Below are 14,920 nucleotides of genomic sequence, written 5' to 3'. Positions count from 1 at the left end.
GCATTTGTCACTCCATATGCATTACTTCCTGGATAATTTTAGAGACAGTTATGGTTAGAACAGGTCACAGAATTCTTCCATCTATGGCATCACATGCAGACATAATATTAAAAACATTCCTACTTTCCAAGCTATCAGGATATCCACCACAGTTGTAAAGTTGTTAGAGGACACAGAAAGAGATTCTTTGGTCTGAAGATGCCATGTAGTTACCTCATTCCAGGAAACATGCTTTTTTAGCAAGAGCTCTGTAGAGATCTAACTCCTTAATCCCCCAAATTGAGGCTCTTTGAGTTAGAAGACTCAGGGTAATATTTTCAAGACCCACAACCTAAGATGTGTTTCTTCATCATAAAAATGGAGGAAACACACCTGCCTGACCAGTTCACAATGATAGAAGGCTTGGATGAGATGCCTTGAGATACTTTTGGGTAAAGGTGATGCTATTCTCTGAAATCTGTTTAACTAAACTCAAATGTGTTATCACATGACAATGGTAAAATAGTGTATCACTGAATATGGACTATACATTTGAGTCTGTGAGATTTAAGTGTAGTCTCTAAATTAACTGTAGGTATTCTGGGAGCATTTTAGACATCTTAAATTCTCCTTCAGATGAAAGACCACTGTGATTGCAAACAGGAAGGATCATAGTTCCAAATATAAACTTTGTATTGACTTGTAAGGACAGAAGTTCAACACGTACTTTTGTGCCCAAGCACATTTGCTTATTATCAAGCAAATGTGAGACAAGATAGTATTATATAATTGCAAGCAATATAGTATTAATTAATTAATTTATTTTTGCTGTGTTGGGTCTTCATTTCTGTGCGAGGGCTTTCTCTAGTTGTGGCAAGCGGGGGCCACTCTTCATCGCGGTGTGCGGGCTTCTCACTATCGTGGCCTCTCTTGTTGCGGAGCACAGGCTCCAGACGCGCAGGCTCAGTAGTTGTGGCTCACGGGCCTAGTTGCTCCGTGGAATGTGGGATCTTCCAGACCAGGGCTCAAACCAGTGTCCCCTGCATTGGCAGGCAGATTCCCAACCACTGTGCCACCAGGGAAGCCGGTAGGAGAATTTTTTTAAGAATTGGAAAGTATCTCTAATTAAAATAATTCAGTGTTTTCTCTTTTGAAATAAGAGAACTGAGCCCCAAAGAAGTGAAGGTCACTGTGGTATTTCATATTAAATTGTGCCACTGTCAATCTGCTGTAACTCATTCCACTAACAATGGCAAAGCCAAACAACTGGTTTTCATTGAGAAGATGAAAATGTGCTTCACTTTATTTCAGTTATATCTCAGGGAAAAGTATTTTTTTAATGTTTATTAGCATCAACAGTTTATTTTATAGATCCTTCTCATCTACTGATCCCCCTTCATTTCAAGCAACTGAGGAGTGTTGGGAGATGTGTTTCTCAGAAGAAGAAATATTCAAATATAAGACAAGGGAATAGAGAGTAAATATCTTGCAGGTGATGGAACCTGTCATCATGGTGAAGTCAATGCTTTCTTCAGACCAGAATTTCCAATGAAGTCAGGTCTTTGTTAGCTCAGTGAAAAAGAAAAGAAAATTTGGTTTCTGCATAAGTTAACTCTACCACTTTTGTTAAGAGAAGATATGGGAGACAGAGAGATCTGTGAAAACTGGTGAAGACCGTGCAAATTGCTGTGGGATCTAGTTGCCACTGACATGGAAATATTGTTTTACTTTCAACACAAAATCTTCATTTTACATTATATTGAGAGATTTATGAAAGATTGAGTTTTGGATTACATAGGAAACAATGTACGTGTAAAGCAAAGTTGAAAATGAAAACCAGCATGAGACTAGGGTGAGGCAGACACAAAATTTAGAGGATGTCAAAAAATTCAGTAATCGAGAAATTATAACTATAATGCAATTATTTAAAATTCAAAAAGCAATCCAAAGATACGGATGATCAAGGCAAGCCAGAAGGAAACTGAGTGACTATATATTTTTGTGGTGTTAAATATCATAGGAGTGGGATTATAGAGAATGACTATTTACAGAATTTTGATTGGAGCTGAATGTAAAATACCTGTGTATAGGTCAGCTTCTTCAAATTCACTTTTGCTTTTAAATATCTCATACTGTTTATCAGTACCTAGTCATAGATTCTGCAATATATTTTTTCTTTACCTGGTACTTGATAACACTGAATTTTTAAGTACTTTGATTTGAATTGAATGTCATTAGAAGAACTAAAGAAAACATGCAAGACAACATGGGTTTGATGATACAGAAAATGACATGAGGATCACATGGAGATATAGAGAAATTGTGTTGCGAATGTCTACCTTTTTTATATAAAGACTTCACAATTAATGAATTACTATATATATTATGGAACAGCATATGGAGAAATGACTTCAAGAAATGAGGGATAAAAAATGGTCAAAATAATTAGACATAAATTAACAAGCTGTTGTTCCCATCAATTAGAAAATCTGAGGTGGTAAATTCAGATTGAAAACATAGACAAGTACACAAATAAAGTTAAAACTTACTACTTGAGAGCAAACATTTTAATCCCTAGCTTATATGTAAAAAAGTAAACTTTATTTTAAATTCAGTGTAATCATTTTATCTAAACTAAAATGGCATAAGGAAGATTATATGTGTAATATATCTCTATGCAATTATCTGCAGTGTAATTTCATGTGCTGACTGATTTGGTAAATTGAGTAATACTTCAAAGATGCACATTCTAAGTGTGTAAAGTGCCATGATGATTTGATTGAACAAGATATTTAACATTATTATTTCTGAAAAAAATCATAAAGAATTTGGATATTATCTAATCTACCTTTTTCCCTTACTCTAATATTAAAGATGAGGAATATATCATTAGGTGATGTTTGGCCTCTCAACTTTCTGTTGAAAGACTCTGGCTTATCAGGACACAGTGAACACTTATACACAAAAACATGCATATTTACAATAATTAAAACTCTGCAGAGGTATTGATAATCAGGAAGTCTTTTATAGAGTACGTGTTCAAAAACAGAACAACCAGAGCAAGGAGAATAGTTTACCTTGGAGTAAAAATGGAAGGAAAGAAACAGAAGAGTAAGCATAAGTACTAATTAGTCAACAAGTGTTTACTTAGGGTCTGTTAAAGAAGTCTGGGAAGGAACATTTCTAATGAAGACAATCTAGATAAGCACAGAAAAACAGACATAGATAAATTGATTGAAACTGTAAAATTTGGCCTATTTGAATTTCCATTGGCCCATATGTTAGCAACTTGTAGAACTGACTCAGCAGTCATGCTGTCCCTGTTAGGTTATCAACAATATCTCTTGAGATTTAGAAGGGTGACAAGCCTCCTAAATCCAAAAATGAATCCACATTTTCAAGGAGAGGAAGACATGCTCATCAAACCACAGAAGGATTGCGAAGATTGTTTCATAATATGACAAACTCCTATTCAAGTGAGAACATATATTTATATTTATACTATTCAAAGATTCATGCTAGCACGGGAATAGGTATTATGTTTTGATGACTGCTGAAGAGATACTTTTGCCTTTATATCTTTCTATAATAATATCTAAATTGAATTTTAAAATGTTTTTGTTTACTGATTAAAGGTATCTAATAAAAGAACTAAAATTACCCACTAAGTTGAATGGTAGAGCTCAATGGTGCTTGTTTTATTGCTCTTCTTGACTTTTAGGTTACATATTATTTTATATGTATCAAGTATTTTATACTAAAATATATAAAAAATAAAATCCTAGGGAAATTGCTTACCATAATTAATAAAATATTTTATGCCACAGTTGCTTATGTATATTATATGCTACATTTGGAGTTCTCTGGGAAAGTATGAAGATGAAATATAAGGGACTGAAAGGGGAAGGTAATGGAGAAATTAAGAGAAACAGGGAAAGAATTCCAAAATCAGATTTATGCTCAGAAAAAGATGTTTCTTTGTCTCGATCCAAAGGGTTTTAGCTCTTCTTAGAAGAAACCAATTTTAACAAACTAATATGTGTGTCCAATATATGCTTAGGCCTGTCTATTCTGGGAGAAAAAGAAAGCAGTGTGGTGTAGGGTAGTGATTCCCAAATATTGCTGTGCAATATAATCATACGGGGAGCTCTGAAAACATCTCAATGCCCAGGCTGAACCTCAGACCAAGTAAAATCCTGGTAACTGGTATCAGTAGTTTTAAAACTCTCTCAGGTGATTCTAACGTGCAGCCAAGTTTGACTCTCACACTTGCGCTTATATCAGTAATACCAAAGCAGCTTGTTAAAATACAAATTTTGGGGACCCAACCTCAGAGCTTCTGACTCTGTAAATCTGGGTGGGACCTGAGAATTTACATGTCTAACAAGTACCCAAATGCTGCAGTGGCTAAGGACCAGGAAACCACACTTCGAGAACTATTTCCATAGAGTATATAAAACTAGACTTTAACTTAAAGGAGTCTATATCATTATCAGCACAGAGCACACACACACACAGAAAGTTAGATATACAAATCAGGATATGTTAAGTGTTAAATGAGATTGTTTGGAGGTTGCTTGGCGGTTCTAGCAGGGAAGCACAGCTACCTTTGACCTAAGAGTGGTCCTGCTCTAGCCAGGAGCTTTGCGAAGGATGCACATGGAACTGGCAGGGAGGAAGGGAACACCTGCCCAGTCAGCCAGATCAGCCAAATCGCTCACACGTCCATGGATATATTGTTAAATGAAGAGTACAGACAGTAAAAGAGGAAGAATAAATTACTGTGGGTTTAGTTGTTCACTTCTTGGCTTTGAAGAATAAATGGAATTTAAATAGGCAAGAGGAAATTTCAGAAGCTCCATTAGAACTGGAAGCTCATTGACTAGAAGTATCTGTGTAAAATTAGGTAGTGATGTATACCATTTGTTTGGGAGACAATAAGGTCTCACTGGCCGAAACAAAAGATTTGTGCAAGGAAACAGTGGTTCCCTTTGGGAGAGTCTTTTTGAAAGCTGGTGCTGGAGGATCTACATAAAAATCTGAATAAAAATACAGTTTATCTACCAGGCAGTAGGGAAATTCTTAAAGACCTGAAAAGTGTCCCTTGCAGGACTTTTTATTACAATGATCATTAATGGCAGATTTCTAGCCAGACTCCAGTGAACTCAATATTACATAAATAAAAACTGAAGTCCTATCTTTTGAAAGACCATTAATCACTTTCAGAAATGAGGCATTTTTAATATTATCAAATTAAACACAAATGGATATTAAAAACTCCAACAAATGTTTATCAATAAAAGTGAAAGTCGAGGACCTTATTAGTTAAATAGGTATTAGCTGGTATAGCTTAAGTGTTAGCTATAAAATAAAAAAAGTAATATAAAAATGATACTAGTAGCAGTGGGGAACAACCCAGAGAGATGTAAAAGGTGTGACCTTCCATGATAAGCTCATATTTCACAAACTACTAAAACTATCTGTTTCCCTAATTATCCTTTGAATCTCTTGATATACAATTTCATTACACATTAGGTTTTCCACATTAACAGAAAAAAAACACTAAACAAATCTTGCAATGTTGAAAAAAACTATTAGAAAGTCCTTATCTGAGTGTTCAGAATGATTCCAGGTCCTGACTCTTTAAGGTCAGAGTTTTTAAAAACTGCAGAAAACTATATCTTCCTTTCTGGTTAGGACCAAAATCTTAGAAATCAGAAGACACTTTCTTCCCTAGAAACTAGTTAGTAAAAGTGACCTTTAATCCTGATCCCTCTAGCCCATTTGCTTAGGAATGCATGATTTTTTTTACCCTAAACTCAAAGTAACGTGTTATAGGGAAGTAAATGAGAAATGCTTTTCTGGGAATATGAGGAAAGGAAAGTCATAACAATATTGAACAAAATGTAGAAAACATAGCCTTCAACCTGAATAGAACTGAATAGTGTTTATGGAAAGACATAATAATAACAATGGTGGCAACAATAACAACAGTAATGAGCATATATATAGAAGGGCCAGGTACTAATCTGAGTACTTTATTCTCACTAATTTACTGGAAGTCAAATTATTAATTCATTGCAAAACCATTGTCTTATCACCCCCATTTGACAGAGATGGAAGCTGAGATTCATAGGTGCTGAGTAATGTGCCTAAGATCACACTAAATGAATGAACCAGGATTTAAATGCTGGTAGCAGGGTCTCAAATCTGTGCTCTAAAGCACACTCTATGCAAAACATACCCTACGTTGGATGAGTGAAGTCATGTGAGCATTTGGAATGAAATATAGAAACAGGAAGGTGATATCTGAGCTGCGCACATGGAGAAAACGTCCATGTTATTGGCATATGACTGTGACAAGAAAGGATCAATTAAGGAGAGGAGAGGATGGAGTTTTCTTATTTTCTGTTTTGGCTCTAGACAAATAACATAAGGCAAATTTATGTGGGAAAGATAAGCAGGAAAGTGAACACCAACAAAATCAGCTTTAAGCTATGTAATTGTAATTTCCAAATTATTTGTCTCTCTTTACCATTATAACAGAGTATTTTGAAGGTGGGGTGGAGCCTAATTTCAATGCTGGGTTTCTAGTATCCAGAACAATGGCTGGAAAGCAAGAGCTGAATACATCTAAGCTGCATATAAAATGAAAGAATGACTTGGTTCAAAACCTCCTTAACAGAGGAAGATTTCCAAGATTACTATGATCTATAAATAAACTTTCATCTACTCTCTTTCTGTTAGAATGTGTAAATGTAAATTTACACTTTTATCTTATACTTACAAATGTTTCCCTTTTTTACTCACCTCAAGTATCAACCTTTTTATTCATATAAAGAAGAATAATTTCATGGGACTTCCCTGGTGATCCAGCATTTAAGACTCTGTGCTCTCAATGCAGGGGTCCCCATTCAATCCCTGGTCAGGGAACTAGATCCTGCCTGCATGTTGCAACTAAGAGTCTGCATGCCACAACTAAAAGATCCCATGCAGCAACTAAAGATCCTGCATGCCACAACAAATATCCTGCCTGCCACAATTAAGACGCCGTGCAGCCAAGTAAATAAACAAATAAATAAATATTTAAACAAAGAAGAATTTCAAACATTACCTACTGTAAGTATCACATTGCTTTATTTGGATTATTACATTTAATATTCATATCAGTACAAGTTCTGTTTGAAAAGGTCTTGAACCCAACTGGAGCATAAACATCTAGTCATCATAAAATGTGTCTATATTTTGTCTCTCTACAATGTCAAGAGTTACATACACTCTTTTTTTTTTTAACATACGATTACAAGAATAATCTTGTGGGTTTTTTTAAGTGCCAAGAACTTTACATATAATAATTCCATTTCAGTTGATGACAAAACCATCCTTCCAATTGTTTGAGCCAACAGTCCTCTCCTATCAATTATTAAATACTTTTGGCATTTGTTTAATATACATCCAGAATCTTATCACTTCCTATCTCCACTGCTACTATCCTGAATCTTACAACCCAAGGCAATGTTGGTAAAATAGTTATTGTATATTATATTATATTATTATATATAGTATATTATCCATACTTTAGAGATGAAGAAATTGAGGCTTCACAAGTTTAGGTGATTTTATTTATTTCATTTATGCACTAGGGACTTGGAAGAACAAAATAGACATTCTAGTTGGGGAAGGCCAAAAATAACCAATAATATAAAAATATTAAATTAGAAGATAATAGGTGCTACATAAAGAAGAAAGTGGACCAGAGAAAAGAGTATGGGTGTATTGTAAGGAGGTGAGGTTTTAAACAAAACAGACTGGTCAGGATAGGCCCATTGAGATAAAAAAGAGCAATGATTGTAAGAGATAGAGCAGTCAAGCAGATATCTGGAGAAAAGTATTCCAGGAAGATGGAAAAGATAGAACAAAGTCCTTAAAAGGAGAGTGTGCATGTCTGAAATATTTTAGGAAGAATAAGGAAGCTGGTGTTACTATAAGAGAGAGAAGCAAGAGAGTGGGTAGTAGGACATGAGATCAGAGAAGTGATATAGACCATTGGGAGTACTGTGAGTGAAACAGGACCTGTGGTAGGGTTTTAAGCAAAAAATTGACAAAACCTAAATTTTAACTTAGAAGAACCATTCTGGCTGCTATGTTGAGAATAAATTGTTGGGGGCTATAGTAGAAGCATGGAGAACAGCTAGGGCAATATTGCAGAAACAAGCAAAAGAGGATGGTAATTTGGACCAAGATGGTAATAATTGGTTTTGAGAAAAGAAGACCTCTGGATATGTATAAAAGGTAAAGGCAAAAGGATTTACTTATATATTAGATGTGGAGATATGAGAGAAGAAGAGCAAGGGATCAGGCCAAGATTTTGGGCCTGAGAAATTAGAAAGTTGGAGTTGTCTTCAATTGATAAGACCTAGGCAGCAGGTGAAACAAGTTTGGGAAGAAGATCAGTACTTCAGTTTTGGACATTTTTTGTTTGCTTCTTTGAAATTGTTATTAGCTATTTAACTGGAGATGTCAAGTAGAGAGTTGAATACATGACTGGAGTTTAGAAAGGAAGTCTGAACTGGAGATATAATGTTTTAAAAGTTCATAAATCTTTTCTATTGTGAAATTTCACGTACCTTAAGAAGATGCAAAACAGAACATTTTACAGTTCTATAGTTTATCACAAGGTGAACACTCATGCTACCACCACCCATAATAAAGCAAGAACATTTCCTGAACTCCAGAATCCCCATGCCCTTCCCAATCACTGCCTCCTACCTCCCTCAACAGGTAACTAATATCCCAGATTTTATGGTTTTATTTTATATATATATATATATATATATATATATATATATATATATATGTACACACACATATATACACACATATATTGTACAAATGCATGTATATGTGTGCATATATATAGTATACAGTATATATAGTATACATAATATTCTAACATAATTGATTCTACTCACTTTTATATTAATGAATATTTAAACTTTTAATATGAGGCTATTAGGAATAATGGCTCTAAGAATACTCTGGTCATGCCTCTTGGTCTACACATATGTGAATTCCTGCTGGGTATATATAGGTAAGAGTAAAATTCCTAGATCATATGGTCAACTTATGTATTTCTTCAACTTAACACACAGTGACAAATCATTTTCCATGGTGGTTTTACCAATTTACTTTCCCATTACATCCTACTCTACATTTGGTATTGTTAGTCTCTTTAATTTTAGTCAGTTTAGTATTATCTCCTTATAGTTTTAATATAGATATTAATTTAATTTAATCTAAAGATATAAAGACACATAAATTTATCCATAGGGCTGGATGAAATAATTTAGGAAATTAAAGATAACTTGAGGTCCAAGAAATGAGCCCTGGGCCCTCCAACATTCAAAGATCAGAAAGAAAAGGAAGAGCCAGCAAAGTCATTTGCCTTATAAGTAGTAGAACAGAATTTCAGTGCTTGTCTCTCCACCTTCAAACATGCTTGGCTGTCTCAGAATTATACTCAAGAAAAATGCAGATAAGCTCAGAGAAGCAGATAACTTGTGTGCTTGTCACAACAGAGTATTGTATGTAAAAATGTTTTCCATTTACTTTTCTGTGATGAAGTAAGTGAGCGATACAGTTTTGTTTTTTTTTTCAAGCGCAAAAAATATTAAAGGCTTTTGTGGAGTGGTCTAAAAAATGGTGGAAACTGATATTAGATTGCTTAAGCTTTTTCATTATAATGAAGCAAAAGAAAGGAGTAAGGAGTGAGGTAAGTCAAGGGGAAAAATAGAAGGGAAAAGTTCTTAATACTAGCAAAAAAAGTGCTTGTTTTTTCTTTTAATAGCAGCAACAATTTTACCTATAAAATGGTTCTTCCGGTCTTGATTTTAGAGCGTCCTGAAATTAGGGAGAAGGTATAATGCCTTGATTGTAATCTGCTTCTATGATTGTCTGCTATTCTTAGGGGCTAGGTGTTCCTCTTTCTTTTCACATTAGAATATAGGTTGCCAAAATTAAATCACCACCCAGAGTGCTTTTCATCCTCACAGGAAAAATTTGTGGAAACTTGTAGTTTCTTCAGAATTCAGGTTTACAATCACAATCTAACTCGTTTTTTCTTACTGTTAACCAAGAAATATATTTTTTCATTAAGATGTTAATACACAGTTTGAACTAAAAAAACACAGGAGTAAACAAAATTCTGCAGGCTTGTTTACCAAGGTTTCCCCATAACGTTTTATAAAACAATTTTCTTTCTCCATCCTCTTCCTGGTGGAATAATTGAAAAACTTATTTGGAAAACTAAACATGAGTTATTTTCAATATCTCATCTGTATTTGGCTGCCAGCTGTTTCTGTCCTTTTTCTTTAAAGGAAATTGCACAGCTCCTGATCCTATTGTATCTGCTTTGCACATGATCACTTCTTATAATGTGGAATTTTCATCTTACTTGTTCTTACCTATCTGTTAAATTTTGGCTCACAATCTTTTACCTTGGTTTCTTTGTTTTACTGAACATCCTAAGCATAGAGTGGTCAAAACCACTGCCACCAAAGTCTATACATGCTATCCTGAGTGTATTTTCCTCCCAAGCTACAACGTATTACATTTCTATTGGTGGCAGTTTCTTTCTCTATATCCATGGCTCTTTGTATCATGAAATTTTAGAATATTGTTAATTTTATTTCACTGTGTATGTAGTGTGCTTTATTCTCTGCTTTTTCCCAAAGGTGAAAGAAGGAAATTACATTTGTAAATATGTTTAAGAATTTACTACCATATCTTTTCATGGGAGAGAAAAAACTATATAAAGTTTATTTCCTATTCTGCAGGAATTTGTAACCAAGATGGGGAGGTAAATTTTAAAAGACACAAAGTAAAATAAAAATACAAGATTTAAATAACATTTTAAGACCACAAACCAGATGCTGGAAAAACCTATATAATTATGAACAGTTATGAAATAAATAGTTTTAACTGCCATAAAGGGGAGAAACTATGTTAAACTGAAGTAGATAGGGACAATATTAAGAAGCAGGAAATACTTGTGCAGAATTTAGAAGAGCAGATAAAGACAGACAAATTGAGAGAAAAGAGAAGAGAGCTTATGTTGGAGTTATTATAATATAATAACTATATATATAATATAAATTTATATATATAAACTATATATATAATATAAATAATACAGGGAAGAAGTCTCAAGTATTTGGGGGTAGAATAAGAGTATAATAATTTGTCCAGAAGACAGATAACATGCTAAAAGGATAATTCTAGTGGCTATGGGTCTTTTAAAATTAGGGCATAGCTCACACTCAGGTAAGGGGAAAGAGAGAAAGAGAGACACAGAGAGAGACCAAGAGTGAGATGAGAGATACAGTCTAAAAAATCATATCATATGAGGGCCCATATAAAATAATATTTTGGCAGCAACTCAACATTTGTAACCTCAGTTCTAAATCTTCCCATTTTCACTTCACCTAACTTCACTGTCAAGATGTTTTTGACACTGTTTCAAATCTCATTGATCTCTCTTGGCTCCTGACATTTGTCTCTGTTACCTGGTTCCCAATTCTGCCTTCTCTGGCTTGACTTCTCTGTGCCATTCAACACTACAGTCCTCCCCATCTGACTCACCTTAGGGATACCTCCTTTTTGTTTAGTTGACAGATAATCCGACAAGTCTCAAACATCAGGGATCCTGTGGGCTTTTGATGTCCGTCTGTTGGCAGTGAGAAAGCCACTGAAGACATTTGATCAGGAGAAGCAAAATGGAATCTCAGGACAATTGGTCTGACGGTGGGGTGGAAAGCAGAATGTAGTGGGATGTGATCTGTTAAAAGATAATAGTCAGGGACAATTAGAATTGTAATTGTAAAGACTTGTAAAGTCTTTACAGTTTCAAATAACAGAGTGTGCCTTGTGTTTCTAAATAAAAAATCTAATTTCTTCATTTTACAAAAACTCTATGTGTGTCGCTTATTGTTAACTTTTCCTGCAAATGTTAAATATGACTCTTTCCATTTAAAGGTAGCAATGTTGTTACTGTGTAGAACAAAGGGAACATCTTATTATTAAAAATTTACTAAAACAACGCAAGTATTGGAAAAATTTAGTTACAGTCCAGGTTCATGTACAGGCATGCTCTGTTATAAAATACAGCCACTCTAATCAGGCCCTTTGTAGCTGTTGTAGCAGGTCAAGCAATTGTTCACAAATCCTTTCTCTAACAGGCTGTTCTGTGTGTGTGTGTGTGTGTGTGTGTGTGTGTGTGTGTGTGTGTGTGTGAGATGGGTCAACTAGGATAAATAGAGTAACTAGCAAGCTACCATTACTATTGTCACTGAAATTACCACTTAAGAGACTAAAGCTGAAACTAATCAGTATAAGGATACAGACAGCAAGGATAGGTATAGAGCAGATGGATATACAGTGACATATAATGTTGAAACCAAATCCCATTTTTCCTGATACCCACCTGAAAGGTTTTCTGTCACTACCCTTCCTTACTCCACTGACATAAACTGCCTTAGGTGGAGGAGTGGAAGAAAAGAAGGAGGGAGAGAAGAGAGGAGGGAGGGAAGGAACAAATGGACAAATGAAGAATTGAAGAAAGAACAGCAGACAACAGATTTAATGAGGATGTAATATCTTAGACACTATAATTCACATTTTTAATTTAATATTTTCTAATATCATCTACCCAGCAACTCTTTAAGATAATTTTAATTAGTGCCATTGTTAGGATGAAAAAAATGTAGACTCCAAGAGTTTAAGTGAAGGGAGATTGGCCGAGATGATAGAGTAGAAAGACCCTGAGCTCACCTAATCCCATGAGCACACCAAATTACAACTATTTACAGAGCAACTTTTGATAGAGAAAAAACAGAATCTAGCATAATAGATCTTCTACAACTAAAGATATAAAGGGGGAACTACAAAAAGATATGTATGAGGGTAAGAGTTGTGGTATACTCAAGAACCATATCTTGGTGGTGAATCCAAAAGCAAGAGGATAATTATAATTGAAGAGGGTTCTCCCCAAGGAGCAATGGGTCTGAGCCGCACATTGAGTTCCCTGGCACTGGGGAGAAAAGCCCCCAGAATGTTTGCCTTTGAAGGCCAGCAGCACTTTCTTTCAGGAGAGCCAGAAGGCTGTCAGAAATAGACTCCACTATTAAAGTGTACACATAAAAGCTCACATGCCCTGGAACCCAGGGCAGAAGAAGTAATTTGAAAGGAGACTGCTATATTTAAAAATACATAACCAACAAGGACTTCTCATTAAAAAAATAAAAGGTACAAACTTCCAGTTTTAGATGAGTACTAGGAATGTAATACACAACGATAATCAACACTGTTGTATGTTATATATGGAAATTGTTGAGAGTAAATCCTAAGAGTTCTCAACACAAGGAAACTTATTTCTGTTCCTTAATTTTGCATCTGTATGAGATGATATATGTTCACTAAAATTACTGTGATGATTATATCATAACGTATGTAAGTCAAATCATTATGCTGTACACCTTAAACTTATACAGTGCTTCTGTGTCAAATATACCTCAATAAAACTGGAAGAACAAATAAAGATAAAAGAAGAGAATTATTATTTTGTAACATTAAATATTTAATTATCACATCATGAATTAGTTAATAAATAATTAAGTTGGCTTGTCTCCTTTATATATTAGTTAAATTTTAATAAGCATCATATATATATATGATGCTTATATACAGGTGATATATATATAATCACCTATGAAATACTATAAATGAGTTTATATACTTTCAGTAAATTTCCATCAGGGAATAGAAATGTGTATAATACAAAAAGAGGTTGGAAAAAATATATATATAATTAAAGTAAAAAAATAAATAAATAAAGAAGCTCAGATCCATCTTCTGATCTCAGTCTCCTGGAGAGGCAGGAGGCAACTGGAGTTTCTATTTCCCAACCTAGGGAAATAGAAACTGAGACAGCCAATTTTGGGAGCTTATTCTATTGCATGGACATTGGTGCTGGCAAGTACCATTTTGGAATCCTCCTCTAGCTTATAAGCATGAGGACCCAGAAGAAACCATCAGCCTGTTGGCTCCAGTACTGGGATTCCTCAGACTGAGCAGCCAGACAGGAAGTGACACAGCTCCACCCACAAGCAGAGAGGCTGAAGTAAGACCCTCTTAGCTCACAGTCATGCTGGGATATGGCTTTGTCCACCAGAAAGTCCAGGACCCAACCCCACACCTCAAGGGCCCTGTGGCCAGAGACCCTGGGACCTGGCTCCACCCACTAGTGAATCAGCACTAAACCTGGGCCTCCAAGGTCCTGGGCCCTACCCACCAGCAGGACGACAGCAGCTCTGAGATTCTCAGACCCTGGAGCCAAAGACTTTGGACCCTGACATTAACCATAAGGGGCCTGGCATTATCCCTGAGACCAGCCTCACACATCAATGGGCAGACACCAGTCCCAAGACCACCACATACCCACAACATACTGTGGCAGGACTTAACCCTACCACCAGCAGTCTGGCACTAGCCCTGGACAACCTGGGCAATGGCTGTGCTGCTCACCAGCAGGCAAACACCAGCTCTGAGACACCTTGGGCCCCCAAGTCAGATTCCGTGGCATCTGACCACACCCACTAGTGGGCCAACATGAGGTTCATGAGCCCACAGCCTGCTGTGTAACAAACTGGCACCAACCACCAAAGGCCAACACTAGCTCTGGGTCTGCAGGGCTCTGTAGCCAGAGATCCCAAGACCTGACTCTGGTCACTAGTGTGCCAGCAATGGCCCTGAAACCATTTGGGTCTTGGCCCCACCCACCAGTTGTCCAACACCAGCTCTGGGAATCCCAGGCCCTGCAGCCAGAGATGTCAGGACCCAGCTCTGCCTGTCAATGACTCAGCACTGTCTCTAGGACCCAATTCAC

At 35.8% G+C, this 14,920-nt stretch overlaps 1 protein-coding gene across 1 annotated transcript in view; it reads right to left on the bottom strand.

Annotated features, from left to right (window-relative positions):
- Window positions 1-14,920, bottom strand: part of RIT2 (Ras like without CAAX 2) — a 599,180-nt gene that overhangs the window by 542,538 nt on the left and 41,722 nt on the right. Inside the window, 1 exon segment of the mRNA XM_065890056.1 lies at window positions 9,006-9,027. Within this exon segment, the coding sequence (XP_065746128.1) occupies window positions 9,006-9,027 (22 nt within the window).

This window comes from Phocoena phocoena, chromosome 13 (assembly GCF_963924675.1).
Source record: "Phocoena phocoena chromosome 13, mPhoPho1.1, whole genome shotgun sequence".
NCBI lineage: Eukaryota > Metazoa > Chordata > Mammalia > Artiodactyla > Phocoenidae > Phocoena > Phocoena phocoena.
The sequence above is the reverse complement of the archived record's forward strand: the minus strand, read 5'-3'. Positions and strand labels throughout refer to the sequence as shown.